We start from the raw sequence: 13422 nt of genomic DNA, 5'->3' as shown, positions 1-13422 counted from the left end.
TCGTTCATGGTGCATGTCGTCCAGTATGTACCCAGCTCAAATTGCAATAGTAAAGTTGCCATTATTACGTTTTGCATATGATTTTTGGATATCCTCAGGTGGCTGTTATTATCTTTTATTTATAAGGTCCACAAGGTTCCATCGTGCAAGGAGATATTCTTGACAACAGGATATATAAGTACAGACCAATATAGACACTGACAGTATGTCAATTATATATGTTACACTTTGTTTACTTGGCCACAAATCATACAACAAAGACAGTTATGAAGGTTTGTCTTTAGTATACGTGGCCATTCTATATATATATACTATAACACAATGGGCGGGATTTAATGCCGCCTGAGTACGGCAGCCGTGCAGATTTTTTTTTAAAGGGGCAATCACTTACAAGGCTAAACCATGCCTTGTAAGTGATTGCCCCTTTAAAAAACTTCACAGTTCCCGCACGGCACCGAATTTGTGCGGCATTACATCCCGCCCAAGATGTGTGATGTTGTCCCCATATACAGATGTGTTGCCTTGAATTATTTATTTGAAATAATTATATTTCACTGTAGAATACGCTACTAGGAGATACTTGCCATACGTAGGTTATCTTGTACACATAGCACCAGTAATAATTTACTAGTAGATGAGCAGGGCGTATTCACAGCCAATCTGTGGATTACTCATGAAGAAGTCTGTACGCCGTACTCAGGCTTGGACTGGCCCACAGGGGTACAGAGGAAACCACCGGTGGGCCCCACTGCCTGGGGCCCCTCCTCCTGCTCTAAGGCTCAGGTTCCAGACTGTGCACTTGAATTATACATTATACATATGTTACCTTATACTGGACTATGGTGTATTTTCTACAGTGCATTGCTGTTATTAATCTGTTATTAATCTGGTACATTATCATGCATGCAGCAGCTGAATTTACTGTATATATTTATGAAGGGGCCCAGACGCTGCACTCTCATGGTTAGTCAAACCAATGAGGTGGCAGACCACACCCCCTCAGCACACTGGCCACACCTCTAAACATGGGCCCCTACCACTGCATCCCCCCGGTGGGCCCCACATGCCCCAGTCCGACACTGGCCGTACTCCAGAGCACAATTCAAGATCCTACCAATAAAAGATTTGCTTGTGCACATGAAATTGTAGATTATCTAACAGGGGAAAGGATGAAGACAATCACAACATTTAATGTAGATTCTCTGGATTTACTATTTTATTATTATTATTATTATTATTATTATTAGCCTTTATATGGCGCCACAAAGGCTCCTCAGCACTGTACAGTGGCAGAGCAATGTTGCGCCCCTATGCACGTGACATCATGAGGGGGCGGGGCCACCAGCACCAGTAATGCTGCCCTGAGCGTCCTTAAGGGCATCTGCTGCAGCATGGTTGCAAACTGCAGGTACCATGGTGTAGCAATTGTGCTGCCCCCAGGATCCTGGGCGATGGCACAGCTCGTGCCCCCGTAGTTACAGCCCTGGCGCCTTATGTCAGGGTAATATTTACAACAATTGCAAAAATGGTACAGGCAAGAACATAACTTTACATATACTGTAGACAGAATTATAATTGCAGCTCCCAGATGACATTATTTATTATAATAATAATAATTATTATTATTATTATTATTATGATGATGATGATGTCAAGAATACAGAGGGATAGGGGCCTTGTTTGTGAGCGCTTACAATCTAGGTGGTTTATAAGATAGACAGAGCAGACATTGGGCATACAATAGGGTCATGTGATCAGATCAGACTTCCTCAGGGTACCATGGGCAAGGTGAGTGTCTAAGCAGCAGACTACAGATGGAGCCACGTTTATCTTGGCTTCTCTGCTGCGCCTAGTCACACCATGGTTTATTAGCATAAAGCCTTCATCTATTGTTCTCGGCTGCAATACAATACAGTTAATACAGAGAGAACAATACATCAGGGGATTAAGTCATTAGAGTAGGGTATTAAATCTTACTGCCCTGGCTCAATTAATCCTATTAAAGGTCAAGATAGAGATGGCTCCATCTGTATATGGCTGATTGCTCCATCATCATTATAAATGTATTTGTGTCTGCTATATAAGTGTACTCCCATGTTATGGCCCCCAGGCAAAGGGGTACCCACTACGTGAGAAATCGGAGTTTATTAACACAAGTACAACTGTTCTCCCTTCAGGCAGATCTGTAATGGAAAGCGCTGATTTAAGTAATGAAAGGTGATGAAGCTAACAGCTCGAGTTTGCTGATGTCAGTTCACGCTACCCCAGGAATTATGTGTAAGAGTTAATATCATGGATATATTATGTAGTGGAAATATCTCATGCTTTTGTCCAGCAGTATTACTCTACGGTGTTCCAATAGGGAATCCACAGGTAAAAACACAAGTTAGATTTTTATTTTTACTGTAATAATTATTGGGATTGGAGTTTTATGATTGTGGGCACAAGGATAACTATTAATGCAATCAACTCTTTAGCAGATTTCAGAAGGATTGGTTAAGGCTCATTTGTTTTATAGCGCCTTGCTGCTGGTTTATAGCTGTGTCTTTATAGACCTGATGAGTGCCAAACCAATCACCCATGTCAGTTTGTGGCTGGAAGATAAAGCTCAACTTTGGAAGCGTGCTAGCCCTTGCGGGAAATGGTGAATAAGGAGAGTTAAGTCATTAAAAGCTAACGACTTTCATTAACTTTGCTTTTCATCTGGATTCTGTAGATGTTAATAAGTGACTGGTGGCCCTATTACATTGTGTTGAAAATCTACAGTACTGTATATAAAACATATCCTATACTGTATTTATACATGAAAGCTTCTCTAACTGATTTGTGGACAACCAAATTGATAAGTAATTTGTCAACATGCCAGGTTGACTTACGGGTTGACTTTATCATCACGGTTGTCCCCGTTAGTTCTACATGATAAAATCCTAATTGTAAAAACTTTGATGCTTAAACGTGGCGCACATGTCCCATCTGTGGCTACGTTTTTAGAATGAGCAGAACCAGCCATGGGCATTGGCCATATTAGCAAATGTGTTGGGTGACATTGCTTAACGAGGGCACCTAGCAGGCAGGGCTCTAGAGGAGGAGCCGCCAGCAGACGTGACTCCACGCTAACGTCACAATGCCAGGAAAAGCACCGACTGCGTAGCTTCGCTGCTGGGAAGGGTCACTTCTTCTGGTGGCTCCACGCGTTTCTCCACCACTTCAGCAACAGGGGGAGATCTATCAAGACTTGGAGAGAGATAAAGTGGAGAAGTTGCCCAAAGAATCCAAGCAGTTTCTGTCATTTATCTATCTGCAACACTCTTACAACACGTCCACTAAATGGCCCATTTTTGCATGCACTACTAGCCACTTCCCAGAAATGCAGATAATTTTTCCTCATAATTTGTGATGCCATGCTTCTCGATAGCAACAGCGGCTTTGTGCATGTAAGGTACAACTGTTAGGAATTTTCACAAATACGCAATTACAAAAAATGTCTCAACTACGTGAACATCGCCACTACGTGTGGCCAGAGTACAGGGCTCCAGAAAAATGTCCGCCGCACCATTTTGATTTTCTTATTATGCATGCACAAAACCCCGGGAAAATGGCCACCATGCCCTTTCCCATGTGATTCGTGCAAAGCTGTTGACACGGGACTCCGGAAATGTGAATGTAGAAGAAATGGGTGCAGGGAGTTTGGGCCAGGGGCCTGTATGTCAAAGGTGTAATAGTAATTATTAATGCACACATTATTTTTATTGTTGTTGTTAGTATTTATAAAGCTCTCCAAGTGTTTATCCCTAATCTAGTGTGTGCTCCACACATCTTATGGAAATTATTTTGGCAGCAGTGTGTTGTACATAAATAGGTATTGAAATTTAAATCCTTTCCATTTCATCATTAATTATTTAAAACTTGCTCTATTTTTATGTTCGGTTCTCTTAAGTGTGCATTATATTTAGTAGCTATACATTGCAGTGGTACAATATTGCTGTTACATTGATATAGGATTTTTGGGCAGTTGTAAAGTTAATCAGTTATTATTTACTGTACATGGCTGCTGTGTAGTTCTGTTTGAAAGGAACATTTGTGCTCTGCAAAGCCATACGGACTATCATTCCTCATCGCCACACGTTGGCTGTTTGTTCAACTGGCTCCAATATATTTTCCAATTAGCATTCCTCTGTCTTTTACTTCTTGTCAGAATAACAACTGATTTAAGCAAAAGTGTGATCTGGTCTTACAGAGAAAATGTTATTAAAGTAAACACATTTGTACCAGACATGGCGGCCATGTTTAGTAAGTTGACTTGTACAAAATGTAAGTTGACTTGTACACAAACCTGTAGGTTACGGCTGCTTATCAGGGCTAAAGCTATTTGAGATACTGTAGTGAAGGAAGCTATTTTGCTGTGCACAGTGGACTTCCTGTTTAGATATCCCATTAAAAGGGGGAACGGGCAGAGAGGGGGGTGGCATAGAGGAAAGCAGCGAGGGGTGGGACACATCAGAGCAATGAGAGGGTGAGTGCCGGTGCCCCCACTGCACACACTGCACCCATATATTATACTTTCTCTGACGTCCTAAGTGGATGCTGGGGACTCCGTCAGGACCATGGGGATTAGCGGCTCCGCAGGAGACAGGGCACAAAACTAAAGCTTTAGGATCAGGTGGTGTGTACTGGCTCCTCCCCCTATGACCCTCCTCCAAGCCTCAGTTAGGTTTTTGTGCCCGTCCGAGCAGGGTGCAATCTAGGTGGCTCTCTTAAGGAGCTGCTTAGAAAAAGTTTTTAGGTTTCTTATTTTCAGTGAGTCCTGCTGGCAACAGGCTCACTGCATCGAGGGACTTAGGGGAGAGAAGTTCAACTCACCTGCGTGCAGGATGGATTGGCTTCTTAGGCTACTGGACACCATTAGCTCCAGAGGGAGTCGGAACACAGGTCTCACCCTGGGGTTCGTCCCGGAGCCGCGCCGCCGACCCCCCTTGCAGATGCTGAAGATTGAAGGTCCAGAAACAGGCGGCAGAAGGCTTTTCAGTCTTCATGAAGGTAGCGCACAGCACTGCAGCTGTGCGCCATTGTTGTCACACACTTCACACCAACGGTCACGGAGGGTGCAGGGCGTTGCTGGGGGCGCCCTGGGCAGCAATGTATAATACCTTATTCTGGCTAAAAATACATCACATATAGCCCCTGGAGGCTATATGGATGTATTTAACCCCTGCCAGGTCTCGGAAAAACGGGAGAAGAAGCCCGCCGAAAAGGGGGCGGGGCCTATTCTCCTCAGCACACAGCGCCATTTTCCCTCACAGAAAGGCTGGTGGGAAGGCTCCCAGGCTCTCCCCTGCACTGCACTACAGAAACAGGGTTAAAACAGAGAGGGGGGGCACTTATTTGGCGATATGTATATATATATTAAAATGCTATAAGGGAAAAACACTTATATAAAGGTTGTCCCTGTATAATATAGCGTTTTTGGTGTGTGCTGGCAAACTCTCCCTCTGTCTCCCCAAAGGGCTAGTGGGGTCCTGTCCTCTATCAGAGCATTCCCTGTGTGTGTGCTGTGTGTCGGTACTTGTGTGTCGACATGTATGAGGACGATGTTGGTGAGGAGGCGGAGCAATTGCCGGTAATGGTGATGTCACTCTCTAGGGAGTCGACACCGGAATGGATGGCTTATTTAAGGAATTACGTGATAATGTCAACACGCTGCAAGGTCGGTTGACGACATGAGACGGCCGGCAAACCAATTAGTACCTGTCCAGGCGTCTAAAACACCGTCAGGGGCGTTAAAACGTCCTTTTACCTCAGTCGGTCGACACAGACACAGACACGGACACTGACTCCAGTGTCGACGGTGAAGAAACAAACGTATTTTCCTTTAGGGCCACACGTTACTTGTTAAGGGCAATGAAGGAGATGTTACATATTTCTGATACTACAAGTACCACAAAAAAGGGTATTATGTGGAGTGTGAAAAAACTACATGTGGTTTTTCCTGAATCAGATAAATTAAATGAAGTGTGTGATGATGCGTGGGTTTCCCCCGATAGAAAATTATTGGCGGTATACCCTTTCCCGCCAGAAGTTATGGCTCGTTGGGAAACACACCTTAGGGTGGATAAGGCGCTCACACGCTTATAAAAACAAGTGGCGTTACCGTCTCCAGATACGGACGCCCTCAAGGAGCCAACTGATAGGAGGTTGGAAAATATCCTAAAAAGTATATACACACATACTGGTGTTATACTGCGACCAGCGATCGCCTCAGCCTGGATGGGCAGCGCTGGGGTGGCTTGGTCGGATTCCCTGACTGGAAATATTGATACCCTTGACAGGGACAGTATTTTATTGACTATAGAGCATTTAAAAGATGCATTTCTATATATGCGAAACTCTGGCATCAAGAGTAAGTGCGATGTCCATATCTGCCAGACGATGTTTATGGACACGACAGTGGTCAGGTGATGCAGATTCCAAACGGCACATGGAAGTATTGCCGTATAAAGGGGAGGAGTTATTTGGGGTCGGTCCATCGGACCTGGTGGCCACGGCAACAGCTAGAAAATCCACCTTTTTTACCCCAAGTCACATCTCAGCAGAAAAAGACATAGTCTTTTCAGCCTCAGTCCTTTCGTCCCCATAATATCTGCCCAGGGATAGAGGTAAGGGAAGAAGACTGCAGCAGGCAGCCCATTCCCAGGAACAGAAGCCTTCCACCGCTTCTGCCAAGTCCTCAGCATGACGCTGGGGCCGTACAAACAGGTGCGGTGGGGGGTCGTCTCAAGAGTTTCAGCACGCAGTGGGCTCACTCGCAAGTGGACCCCTGGATCCTACAAGTAGTATCCCAGGGGTACAGATTGGAGATTCGAGACGTCTCCCCCTCGCAGGTTCCTGAAGTTTGCTTTACCAACGTCTACCTCCGACAGGGAGGCAGTATTGGAAACAATTCACAAGCTGTATTCCCAGCAGGTGATAATCAACGTACCCCTCCTACAACAAGTAAAGGGGTATTATTCCACACTATATTGTGGTACTGAAGCCAGACGGCTCGGTGAGACCTATTCTAAATGGAGTCACTCAGAGCAGTGATAGCGAACCAGGAAGAAGGGGACTATATGGTGTCCCTGGACATCAAGGATGCTTACCTCCATGTCCAAATTTGCCCTTCTCACAAAGGGTACCTCAGGTTCGTGGTACAAAACTGTCACTATCAGTTTCAGACGCTGCCGTTTGGATTGTCCACGGCACCCCGGGTCTTTACCAAGGTAATGGCCGAAATGATGATTCTTCTTCAAAGAAAAGGCGTCTTAATTATCCCTTACTTGGACGATCTCCTGATAAGGGCAAGGTCCAGAGAACAGTTGGAGGTCTGAGTAGCACTATCTCAAGTAGTTCTATGACAGCACGGGTGGATTCTAAATATTCCAAAATCGCAGCTGTCTCCGACGACACGTCTGCTGTCCCTAGGGATGATTCTGGACACAGTCCAGAAAAAGGTGTTTCTCCCGGAGGAGAAAGCCAGGGAGTTATCCGAGTTAGTCAGGAACCTCCAAAAACCAGGAAAAGTGTCAGTGCATCATTGCACAAGGGTCCTGGGAAAAATGGTGGCTTCTTACGAAGCGATTCCATTCGGCAGATTTCACGCAAGAACTTTTCAGTGGGATCTGCTGGACAAATGGTCCGGATCGCATCTTCAGATGCATCAGCGGATAACCCTGTCTCCAAGGACAAGGGTGTCTCTTCTGTGGTGGCTGCAGAGTGCTCATCTACTAAAGTGCCACAGTTATGCATTCAGGACTGGGTCCTGGTGACCACGGATTCCAGCTTGAAAGGCTGGGGAGCAGTCATACAGGGAAAAAATTTCCAGGGAGTGTGATCAAGTCTGGGGACTTCTCTCCGCATAAATATACTGGAGCTAAGAGCAATTTACAATGCTCTAAGCTTAGCAAGACCTCTGCTTCAAGGTCAGCCGGTATTGATCCAGTGGGACAACATCACGGCAGTCGCCCACGTAAACAGACAGGGCGGCACAAGAAGCAGGAGGACAATGGCAGAAACTGCAAGGATTCTTCGCTGGGCGGAAAATCATGTGATAGCACTGTCAGCAGTTTTCATTCCGGGAGTGGACAACTGGGAAGCAGACTTCCTCAGCACGACCTCCAACCGAGAGAGTGGGGACTTCATCGAGAAGTTGTTTCCACATGATTGTGCACCGTTGGGAAAGACCAAAGGTGGACATGATGGCGTCCCGCCTGAACAAAAAACTGGACAGGTATTGCGCCAGGTCAAGAGACCCTCAGGAAATAGCTGTGGACGTTCTGGTAACACCATGGGTGTACCAGTCGGTGTATGTGTTCCCTCCTCTGCTTCTCATACCAAAGGTACTGAGAATTATAAGACGTAGAGGAGTAAGAACTATACTCGTGGCTCCGGATGGGCCAAGAAGGACTTGGTACCCGGAACTTCATGAGATGCTCACAGAGGACTCAGGGCCTCTGCCGATAAGAAGGGACTTGCTTCAGCAAGTACCATGTCTGTTCCAAGACTTACCGCGGGTGCGTTTGACGGCATGGCGGTTGAACGCCGGATCCTAAGGGAAAAAAGGCATTCCGGAAGAGGTCATTCCTACCCTGGTCAAAGCCAGGAAGGAGGTGACCGCACAACATTATCACCACATGTGGCGAAAATATGTTGCGTGGTGTGAGGCCAGGAAGGCCCCACGAAGAAATTTCAACTCGGTCGATTCCTGCATTTCCTGCAAACAGGAGTGTCTATGGGCCTCAAATTGGGGTCCATTAAGGTTCAAATTTCGGCCCTGTCGATTTTCTTCCAGAAAGAATTGGCTTCAGTTCCTGAAGTCCAGAAATTTGACAAGGGAGTACTGCATATACAACCCCCTTTTGTGCCTCCAGTGGCACTGTGGGATCTCAACGTAGTCCTGGGATTCCTCAAATCACGTTGGTTTAAACCGCTCAAATCTGTGGATTTGAAATATCTTACATGGAAAGTGACCATGATGTTGGCCCTGGCCTCGGCCAGGCGAGTGTCAGAATTGGCGGCTTTGTCTCACAAAAGCCCATATCTGATTGTCCATTCGGACAGGGCAGAGCTGCGGACTCGTCCCCAGTTTCTCCCTAAGGTGGTGTCAGCGTTTCATCTGAACCAGCTTATTGTGGTACCTGCGGCTACTAGAGACTTGGAGGACTCCAAGTTGCTAGATGTTGTCAGGGCCCTGAAAATATAGATTTCCAGGACGGCTGGAGTCAGGAAAACTGACTTGCTGTTATCCTGTATGCACCCAAAAAACTGGGTGCTCTTGCTTCTAAGCAGACGATTGCTAGTTGAATGTGTAGTACAATTCAGCTTGCACATTCTGTGGCAGGACTGCCACAGCCAAAATATATAAATGCCCATTCCACAAGGAAGGTGGGCTCATCTTGGGCGACTGCCCGAGGGGTCTCGGCTTTACAACTTTGCCGAGCTGCTACTTGGTCAGGGGCACACCCTGGCTGAGGAGGACCTGGAGTTCTCTCACTCGGTGCTGCAGAGTCATCCGCACTCTCCCGCCCGTTTGGGAGCTTTGGTATAATCCCCATGGTCCTGACGGAGTCCCCAGCATCCACTTAGGACGTTAGAGAAAATAAGAATTTACTTACCGATAAATCTATTTCTCGTAGTCCGTAGTGGATGCTGGGCGCCCATCCCAAGTGCGGATTGTCTGCAATACTTGTACATAGTTATTGTTACAAAAAAATCGGGTTGTTATTGTTGTGAGCCGTCTGTTCAGAGTCTCCTACGTTTGTCATACTGTTAACTGGGTTTAGATCACAAGTTATACGGTGTGATTGGTGTGGCTGGTATGAGTCTTACCCGGGATTCAATATCCTTCCTTATTGTGTACGCTCGTCCGGGCACGGTATCCTAACTGAGGCTTGGAGGAGGGTCATAGGGGGAGGAGCCAGTACACACCACCTGATCCTAAAGCTTTAGTTTTGTGCCCTGTCTCCTGCGGAGCCGCTAATCCCCATGGTCCTGACGGAGTCCCCAGCATCCACTACGGACTACGAGAAATAGATTTATCGGTAAGTAAAATCTTATTTACCACTCCTGAGTTCCACGACAGCGGCCCACCAGTGCGGGCATAAATCACTCAGAAAATGGTCGCTGCGGCCATTTCTGAGTGATTTGCGTATGCGCACTGGAGATGTGCCTGGAAACAAGACACAGGTGCCATGTTCCCGGAGACCTGTGCATGCGCAGTAGTCTCTGGTATTATGCCAGAGTCTATTTGCTGCCGGAGAGGAGAGGGGCCCGAGATGGAGGCTGCACGTGGTCCCCTACTCTCTTAAAACACCCCTAAAAAAATATATATATATATATATACTTATTGGGACCAACGGGGACTATTCCCACTTGACCCATACAGTGGAAATAGAACCCGTGGCGACCATAGGTCACCACCGAGCCTGCAGCATAGCGAGCACAGCGAGCCCGCAAGGGGCTTGTTGCGCTTGCCCCCACCGGCATTCCACTGCCGGGATACCGGCGTTGGTATGCTGACCGGTGGTCTCCTGACCGCCGGTCACTCATACCACAACCCTTAGCAGAATGTCAGCAGTTACAGGCAAGCCACAGGTCACATAACAGTTCACAGCAGGTCTTTTGCAAACAGAGTGTTACTTCTCCAGATGCCACTAGGTTCCAGGACCCCTGACAGTACCCACCGCCTGGCCTATGACCTGGGCGGCTACTTCACCATCAGGAGCCCTGTTCCTTCTATCTGATACCTTTTTCAAACAGGCTGACAGGTGTTTGCAATCAGGCTTGCTGTTTCTTAGACTTGACCACACCGAATACCTGGCTTGGATTCTTTCCAGCCACACCCTGCAGTTCTATATCCATGCTAGGTATGTTCACGCTGACCCTGTTACATTACGTATTCTGGAAAAAGCATTTCCTGGAGATTGAGAAAGCAGTACCTACACACGTGGCGTTGAAGAGGGTGCTGCCTACTCAGACTTGCGAACAAAGAAAAGGTTCTCGGCCGCTGTTAGTGGATAGTGATAACCTCCAGCATGTCTGTGACATGGAACTGTAATTAAACAATCCCTCACCCTTCTAAATTGCACAGAACTGCGTGCTCGTATTCTGAGTTGTATTCTGCTACACCCCCATGGGACACTTTTACAGTGCGCATCGTTGCCACCCAGAGACTCCTATGGCATCAATGAGAAGCGACTGAGATGCGTCCGACTTGTAGTTGGTCTCCGTTGCGTAGGTTGGCTGCAGCTCATGTGCAGTTTGCTGAAAATCGCGAGATGTCTTCGATCGGACAACTCAGATTCAGACCATTTCTACTCATTGTACTACAGATGGTCATGGCTACGCACCAATTACAGAGGCTGCTGGTTACGGAGCTCCTGCAGTTCTACCATTTAGTTACAGAGGGAAATAGCAGTAAAAGTTATTACCTTTCCTGGAGTTTCCCCTTAGTGCACAAATTGGAAATACTAAAGCAGCATCGCACTGGTAGCTAGATAATAATTAGGTTTTTAGAATCTTCCAAGTACTTAATTACAAATGTGTCACTTCACGTGGGCGTCCTCATAGGCGTGCGCAGCACATTTGATTAGGGGGTGCACTGTCGGAGGGGTGTGTCTAGCACCGCCTTTTGGGCGTGTCTAGCACCATCTATTGACGGTCAACGCAATATAAAATATCCACCCTTGTACTAATCCAAATAATGCAGATACATTGTCAGATGTTGTAGTGTGCACCAAACAAACACCCCTGATGGCACTCACTGCAATTACACTGCTCCTCCTCAGCCTGGTCTGGCTCACCCTCTCTTTCCCCTGCAAGCAGCAGCAGCTTACTTACAAGTCAGTCACTCACTGACACTGACAGTCGCAGACTAGTACTGCTGCTGCTGCTGGAAAAATGAGTGACGTGTCAATGCTGCTGCCAGCCGCCTGCCAGTATTGAATTTGTTTTCCTAAGAGGAACACTGGCTGCATGCTGAGCCTCATCAGTGGCTGGCATTGGCATAGCATAAAAGGAGAGAGGTGGGCATGTGGCAGGTGGGCGTGCAAGCAGCGTGACGTAATCACATCACGCTGTTTTTGTACATGGGGGTGGAGCCGGGAGTTTGATAGCCGGTGGCAGTGGCACCCTTGATTAACCCAGGCGTCCGGTCAGTAATGCAGTCCTGACAGGGTGCAGCGCAGAGGGGACAGTAATCAGCCTGCTCGGTTATCGCTGCATCAGGCATGTGAGTTCGGGGTGCCAGACATCAGGGGGTGCCTGTGCGCACCAGGCACCCCCCCTGCGCACACCTATGGGCGTCCTATTTATGAGAAATGTTATAATTTCACAAGTACTTCTTGTATCATGCCTCAAAGGGCCGTCAGTCCCCAATGTGTCGCTATCAAGTTATGGTTTAACACTTTACCTGATGGATTTTAATAGAGACCTGTTGCCACTTAAAAGTTGGGATATCAAACTAAGGTGGTCATTCCGAGTTGTTCGCTTGCAAGCTGCTTTTAGCAGCTTTGCACACGCTAAGCCGCCGCCTACTGGGAGTGAATCTTAGCATAGTAAAATTGCGAACAAAAGATTAGCAGAATTGCGAATAGACACTTCTTAGCAGTTTCTGAGTAGCTCCAGACTTACTCGGCATCTGCGATCAGTTCAGTCAGTGTCGTTCCTGGTTTGACGTCACAAACACACCCAGCGTTCGCCTAGACACTCCCCCGTTTCTTCAGACACTCCCGTGTTTTTCCCAGAAACGGCAGCGTTTTTTCACACACTCCCATAAAACGGCCAGTTTCCGCCCAGAAACACCCACTTCCTGTCAATCACATTACGATCACCAGAACGAAGAAAAAACCTCAAAATGCCGTGAGTAAAATACCTAACTGCATAGCAAATTTACTTGGCGCAGTCGCACTGCGGACATTGCGCATGCGCATTAGCGACTAATCGCTCCGTTGCGGAAAAAAAAATAACGAGCGATCAACTCGGAATGACCACCTAAAGGGAATATTTATCAATTATCGGGTTTAAAACCGGATAGTTGTAATCTCTCATCGCGGCAGTAAGAAAATACCGCTGAATGTATTGTTATAAGCGGTTCTGTAATGTGTTCGGAGTGAGTGACTGTATCAGCGGTCTCTTCGCTCCTCTGGGGTCTATTCAATTCAAGTCGGAATTTCCAACAAGTCGAAAATACGGCTCCAATCCGACAACCCCTATTCAATTGCGGGCGTTTCCGACAGGTTTTTGGTCCGTTTTCGACAATGCCTATTCACCTTTTTCTAATGCCTGCAAATTCGCCAAAAAACATGGATCCGCGGCTAATCCGCCGATCCACGTGTTTTCTGACAAGTCAGAAAACCGGAACTGGATTTGAATCCAGATTCAACCAAAAAA

At 46.9% G+C, this 13422-nt stretch overlaps 1 protein-coding gene across 1 annotated transcript in view; it reads left to right on the top strand.

Annotated features, from left to right (window-relative positions):
* Nucleotides 1-2182: 2182 nt before the first annotated feature.
* Nucleotides 2183-13422, top strand: part of APBB3 (amyloid beta precursor protein binding family B member 3) — an 84726-nt gene continuing 73486 nt past the window's right edge. The window contains exon 1 of the mRNA XM_063928769.1: nucleotides 2183-2277. Coding sequence (XP_063784839.1) covers nucleotides 2211-2277 — 67 coding nt within the window. The 5' untranslated portion in view covers nucleotides 2183-2210. The remainder of the gene's footprint in view (nucleotides 2278-13422) is intronic.

This window comes from Pseudophryne corroboree, chromosome 6 (genome assembly GCF_028390025.1).
Source record: "Pseudophryne corroboree isolate aPseCor3 chromosome 6, aPseCor3.hap2, whole genome shotgun sequence".
Lineage (NCBI taxonomy): Eukaryota > Metazoa > Chordata > Amphibia > Anura > Myobatrachidae > Pseudophryne > Pseudophryne corroboree.
This window is presented reverse-complemented; position numbering and strand designations above follow the sequence as displayed.